General features: G+C 33.3%; 1 protein-coding gene across 1 annotated transcript; it reads left to right on the forward strand.

Moving 5' to 3' along the window:
* The first annotated feature begins 650 nt into the window (after positions 1-650).
* LOC134245382 (uncharacterized) lies at positions 651-2,607 on the forward strand. The gene is made up of 2 exons (XM_062727669.1): positions 651-1,423; positions 1,457-2,607. Exons 1-2 carry the CDS (start codon positions 811-813, stop codon positions 1,981-1,983), a joined length of 1,140 nt encoding a protein of 379 aa, XP_062583653.1. The 5' UTR covers positions 651-810; the 3' UTR covers positions 1,984-2,607.
* Positions 2,608-7,116: the final 4,509 nt, after the last annotated feature.

Here is a 7,116-nt window from a genome sequence, read left to right on the forward strand (position 1 = left end):
GTAGGGTAGTAAGTACGGTTTAGGCACAATCTTAGGACCTGTCTAAGTACTACTGCTGAATTAATTACACACACAAATTGTGTAATATATTTTAAAGATTTCAATCTTTTAGAATATAGATATAGGGGCAGATCACCCCAACTGTAGAAACATACCTTAGAATCAGGTGGCCGTATTACCTACTGCGACATTGGACCTCGGTTTATACGGTCTCTCCCAAAGGACCTGTCCACCCTAAACAGTGGGATTCGATAAATTAACGGAACGTGTTAATTACATGTTTTCTCTATATTCATATTATGCATTAAAGAAAATTATTATCAGTATTCTCTATTTGACGCTGATTTTAGAATTTTATTTTTTCGTTGGGAAGGGGGGGGGGTGATCACTGATTCTAATTTCGGTAGAATAAATTATGAACGCGACAAGCGCGGATTTAAACAGGGCTTACTACATTTAAAAGGCCAAGATAAATTAACTGAACGTGTTATTTACATGTTTTCTTTTCTATATTGAAATAATTAACAGTGATTTCTTTTCACTGATACTGTAATGTCTTTGAACATTTTTCCCGGGATAAATGCTACGCACCACGTACAGTGAAAATTAGATAAATAAGCTTAACATTAACTCCTTTATTACGTTGGACATTTAAACCGTGCGGACGTGTTTTTTGTGCTCCGCTATTAGGCTTGTATTCTCTTGTGTTTCTTATGATTTTGTGAAAGGATTTTCATAGATTCTCTGTGGGTGTCTTACAGTGGGTGAGTTTGTGAAAAATTATAATTTGAAAAAAGAAAATTATATGAAATGGGAGAAAGGAGACGCCGTAAAAAGAGAAGAAAGGGGTCGACTGGGAACGTGAGTGAAACTCATGTAAGTGTAAGCGAAGGTGAAGGTGAAAACTCTTCACTAATGAACGCATTGGAGTCGGCGAATCGGATATTGTATGGGACACCTAATGATGATCAAAACACATCTACGCCTATTGCCACAAAACCCAGCGTTGAAGTGAACGACGATATTAGACAGCAAATTTGTGAAAACACTAAAATGTTGAATATGATTTTGCAGAAGCTGCATATTTTAGATGAGATTCAAGCCAAACTATTGCGAATAGATAGTGATGTGACAAGCATTAAACAACAGGTCAGTGAAGTCACGAATAAAGCAAGTAAATTAGAACATTCGGTAACCTTTATATCGGATACAATTGATGATATACAGAAGCACGGAGGTGTCAACGCAATTAGAAACAAACTGTCTGTTGTGGAGGCTAAAACAACTGATCTTGAAAATTCTGCACAGAATACTCATAGTCGACTATCAGATATCGAAAACCGTGAGGTTGACGTACAAGCAGTGAGGAATGTTATATCAAAACTTGACTGTGAAATGAAACGTCACTCGACTATGATTGAAAGTAGGGCGCGCTGTCTGGACAATGTAAGGAGAGAAAAAACGCAAACAGATGAACGCATTACAGGTTTGCAATATCATACAATGAAAATGAACTTGGTATTCACAGGAGTATGGGGTGAATCAAGAGGCGAGAACACAGAGCAGAAATTGCGTGCGTTCTTAATGAACGAATTGGACATTGACTACCACATAGAATTTGTAAATATACACAGTTTTGGCAGATTCCAGAGAGGAAAACCCAGACCAATTGTCGCACGTTTCATATACCAGGCAGACATTGACGCGGTGCTGGAAAAGGCCAACTGGCTGAGGGGGACACCATATAGAATCCATCGTCAGTTCCCGGCTGCAATGGATGAACGACGCAGGTCTCTGATTCCCGTGATGAAACAGTTTATAGAAGATGGTGCAAATGTTAAACTTGTGCGCGATCGTTTAATCGTGAATGGTCAAGTATACGACCCAGACAGTTACGATTGCGAGCCAACAGAACCTATGAACTATGCTCGAGCTGTGCAGAGTGGCGCAAATTCCAGAGAAGAATCTGATCCGATTCGATAGGGATGCGCGGCCGCAAAGCCCAGGACAAATACGGAACAGTACGGAAGCGGCCAGGACTGTCCATATGGTTTAAATATTTTTTCTTGGAATGTAAACAGGTCTATTGTAAATAAGCTAGAGGATAAGAATTTTGTTGAAGTTATTCGAAAATATGATATTGTATTTTTTTCTGAATGTTGGATTGATAAAAATCATAATTTTTCAGATCATATTTTAAGTTCAGTATTTGACATAAATTTATTCCATAGGAGTAAAGGAAAAGGTGGGGGCCTTATCTTATTGATCAAAAAGCACCTAGCTAAGAGTATACATATTTTGAAATGTACATATGATACTGCTATTTGGATAAAAATAGACAAAAGCCTTGTTGTATGCCCTAAGGATGTATTTATATGTTTGTTGTATATTCCACATGAAAATAATGTTTATTATAATCTGTATGATAAGAATATTTTTGAGGAGTTGGAATATGATATGTTAAATTATAGTGAATTGGGTTTAATTGGTCTAATTGGAGATTGGAATAGTCGAGTGGGTACTCAGACAGATTACATAGAATCTGATAAAATTACGAATGTGCTACGTAGAACGCTGGATGATATTTTTAGTTATGATTCAGATAGATATATGCCAGCGCGTTTAACAGAAGATAGTAATACTAATAATTTTGGTAAACGTATGATTGAAATGTGTAAATCTTTTGGTTTGAGAATATGTAATGGTCGAAAGCCAGGAGATATTAATGGTAAACTGACTTTTTTTAATCACCGTGGATGTAGTGTAATAGACTATGCAGTAGTTGATTATGAATTGTTTGGTCATTTGGTCGATTTTAAAGTTCTTGATTTTAATGAATGGTCTGATCACGCACAAATATTCCTTACTTTAAAAAAATGTATGGAAGAACCACTGGACCAAACTTCTCAGAATTACAATAGGATAAGTGGTACAGGTTACTTTTATAGATGGAATCAAGATAATATATCTGAAATGAGAGAGAATTTACAAAGTGTTTTACACGATTTGAATGGCATAGTATCCTCTATGGAGAATGGGGTCGATATCTCGGAATCTATCTCTAATTTTACACATTGTCTGAACGAGGTTTTTGAGCCATATTGTAAACATAATATTTGTAATAAACAAAAACATAAGGAAGTAGTTACGAATAAACCATGGTTTAATGAGAGATGTAAAGAGCTGTATAGAATTTACAAAGAGAAACTTTTCATATTCAATGTATGTAGAAGTCATTTTAATACACAATTATTGATTGAATGTAAAAACGATTATGAAAAATGTATGAATAAGGCAAGGTGTGAGTTTAGGCGATGTCAAGGTAGCCAGTTAGAATATCTGAGGCGTACATATGTACTTCGCCTAGGGAGTTTTTTAACTTTTTTAAGAATCGTAAGCCACAAAATAACTGTAATCTTAGTGTAGAAGATTTTTTTTATCATTTCAGAAATCTAGGTGTCTGTAAAGATGCTACAAAGAGTGATTTTTTGAATACAGAATATGATATGAATGCTGTATTTGATGAACTAGATGTTAATATAACTGTTAAAGAAGTTGTAGATGTTATAAACAGTTTAAAAAGCAGAAATCGCCAGGAAAAGATAATTTGATAAATGAATATTTTAAATATATGTGTGAAGACTTAAGTCCACTTTTAACGAGAATATTCAATGTTATTTTTGATACAGGTAATATTCCCCTCACATGGTGTGAAGGTGAAATAGTACCTATTCTTAAAAAAGCTGATCCAGATGTAACAGATAACTATAGGGGCATTACCCTCATGAGTTGTATGTTAAAAATATTTACGACTATACTTAATAATAGACTGATGAAATGGTCCGAAAGCAACTTTATTTTAACGGATGCACAGTTTGGATTCAGACCTGGGGTTGGTACTATAGATGCAATTTTTGCACTGCAAAGTATAATTGATAAACATCTCTCAAACGGGAAAAAACTCTACTGTTGTTTTGTAGACTTCCGTAAGGCATTTGATAGTATAAATAGAAATTATCTTTTTAAAAAGCTAATAGCATTAGGAATCAAGGGGAAAATGTTTAACAGTATATGGTCTCTGTATAAGAATGTTAGGAGTTGTGTGAAATACAAAAACAATTTTAGTGACTTTTTCAAAGTAGAACAAGGAGTCCTTCAGGGAGAAGCACTGTCTCCACTACTTTTTTCTTTATATTTAAATGATTTTGTGAATGCTTTTATCATGTCCAATTGTCAAGATATTAGTCTCCAAGAAGTGTCATTGTTTTTAATGTTATACTGTATACAGGGTTATTTTCGCCCCGTGTTATTTTCGCCCTTTTGCATTTGTGAACAAGTTTTCCCCATTTTAAATTCGCCCAGCCATAGTTCTGTTTAAGAAATTATGCCGTGTTATTTGTATTCGCCCCGTTTTAAATTCGCCTAATCAAGAAGAGGGCGAAAGGGACGAAAATAAAACGGGGGCGAAAATTTCCCTGTATACAGTATGCAGATGACATGGTATTGTTTTCCGATTCTCCTGAGGGATTACAAAAAATGCTTGATGTGCTTTTCTCATATTGTAATGATTGGAAATTATCTGTAAATGTAAGTAAAACTAAAATAGTAGTATTTAGAAAATCTGGTCGATTAAATCCAAATATTAAATGGTTTTATAATGATGAGGAAGTTGAAGCTGTTAATCAGTTTACTTATCTTGGTCTTACTCTGACATACACAGGTAATTTTCATAAAGCTCAGCTAAAATTGGCTACTCAGGGGAGGAAATGTATGTTTAAACTTTTGAAGTCTATGAAAAATGTGCAATTTTAATTATGTTACTCGTCTGTCTTTGTTTGATACTTATGTAAGTAGTATTTTGAATTATGCAAGTGAAATATGGGGATTTCATAAAGGTGATGCTATAGAGAAAAAACATTTAGAATATCTCAAAATTATGTTGAAAGTGAGAAAAAATACTTCGTCATTGATGATTTATAATGAACTTGGTCGCTTACCTCTTTTTATTCAAAGAAAAGTCCGCATTATAAAGTTTTGGCTTAAACTATTGGAGTCAGAAAACTGTATATTAAAAAGTATTTACCAAGATATGCTTGAAAGAATTGAGACAAGTTCGTGTACAAAATATAATTGGTTACTTAATGTAAAATATTTATTATTTTCAGTAGGATTTGGAGATGTTTGGTATTGTCAAAATATTACAAACAAAAATATATTTTTAAAAATTTTCAAACAAAGATTAACTGACTGTTTTCAACAAGAGTGTGATGCTTTTTTTCTTCGTCTTCAAAGTGTTTTGTGTATAGATATTTAACAAATAAACTGTGCATGCAATCCTATTTAATGAAACCAATTCCATCCAAGTATATTCAATTGATTACAAAATATAGATTAAGCGCACATTTATTAATGATTGAGAAGGGAAGATTTACTCATATTCCTAGGGAGAATAGATTTTGTTTTTGTTGTCAAATGGAGGTTGAAGATGAGTATCATTTTATTTTAAAATGTCCACTTTATCATGAGTACAGGAAATTGTATATTAAAAAGTATTATTGGTATAGACCTAGCATGTATAAACTATTACAATTATTATCAACTGAAAATGTGAGTGAACTTTGTAATATAGGGAAATTCCTTCAAAAAGCAGAATCACTTAGAGATTTACACCTGTAACTGATTATTTTTTCTCTGTTTGGTTGGAAATATTGTATATAACAAGCAGTATTAACTTAAAGGAAGTATATGTGAATATTTCATTTATGTATATTAATTCTGTGCTTTACAGCAAGTATTTTGTAATTATGTTATCTGATAAGTCATATGACTTAAGGAATAAATAAATAAACAAACAAACAAACAAACGATATACTTTTCTCAATGTCCAAAAAAAAAATTTGCGCTAGTGTAGAGAGGGTCCTTAAAACATTTACAGTTAAACGCCCTGATGCTAATTTGAAATTCAATTTCAGTTATCGACGCGGAGTTTTTAAAGCTGTGAGTTAAAAGCTTTTTAATTAACTTTATTCTTCAGGGTCCGGTTGTAACAACATTTAATGAATGAATAAAGCATCATTAAACTTGCATTGTGGGATATTCCCCTAATGTTAATAAATCTTTAATGAATTCTTTAATATTTAATGATTCATTAAGTAATAAGACTCTAATAAAGGTTTTGTACAACACACTTTAATGACTTTATTAACTAATGTATCATTAAGAATTTAATGAATCATTAGACTTAATCATTCATTAAATTTAATGAACCGTTGATAAAACTGGGTCAAGATTTTCTAAATTTACCTTCATTAAAGTTCTTGAGATTGATAAAGGAAAATACGAATAAATACCTAGAACTATACGGAAACCTGTAGTATATGTTTCTAATTATAACTTCGCTCCAGAATATGATACATGTACAATCATTCAAAAATTCTGAAAAGGGATATGAATAAATCACTTCACTGACTTACATTTCTTGTGTATCCCATCATATATAGTCGTATCCTCCATAGTGACGTGAGTCAGTATGTTCATCTGTAGACGGGGTATCAGTAATTTATCACTGTAACCAGGACTAATGACACACTTCTCTCCAGGTTTTCTGTTGTATCCCTGTGATCTCAGGTACACACTGGCTGTGTCATAACTACTGTAATAGAATGGTATACGAATGTCTGTTGATGCTATCCTATACATTGTCTCATCCTTTGTGTCCTCCGTTATCTTCTCCTGATCTTCCCAAAGGTAATCACGTGACTTCAGTCTGTCCAGAGTCTGTTGTGCTTCCTCACGTGTTACGGGGTTGTCTTTATAGTACGCTAACTGTCGTATCTTATTAAGCCTGTCCAGCCACTCTGTGTCAGTGAAGTCAGTAAGATCGGAGTCAGAACACAGAATACAGAATAACATCAACACCTCGTCATATGTCAGTGTGGAGAACTCATCTAGAAAAATAAAATGAAATATCATGAGTAACTATCCACAAGAAAAAGTCAGTATTTACAACATAAAATTCATGGATTATACCGGTATTCTTGCCCTGAAGTTGTATATACAAACTTGTAATGTTCCTCTATTTAAAGTCGCCTTTTGTTAATTTCATAATTGTCAGAT

Source organism: Saccostrea cucullata, unplaced genomic scaffold (genome assembly GCF_032062105.1).
Source record: "Saccostrea cucullata isolate Sc308-1 unplaced genomic scaffold, CSIRO_AGI_Scuc_v1 ctg21208, whole genome shotgun sequence".
NCBI lineage: Eukaryota > Metazoa > Mollusca > Bivalvia > Ostreida > Ostreidae > Saccostrea > Saccostrea cuccullata.

Coding starts and splice junctions, on each gene's coding strand:
- LOC134245382 (XM_062727669.1), top strand. CDS start 811: ATGGGAGAAAGGAGACGCCGTAAAAAGAGAAGAAAGGGGTCGACTGGG. Junction 1,424..1,456: donor TCACTCGACTATGATTGAAA/GTAGGGCGCGCT, acceptor ATGTAAGGAGAG/AAAAAACGCAAACAGATGAA.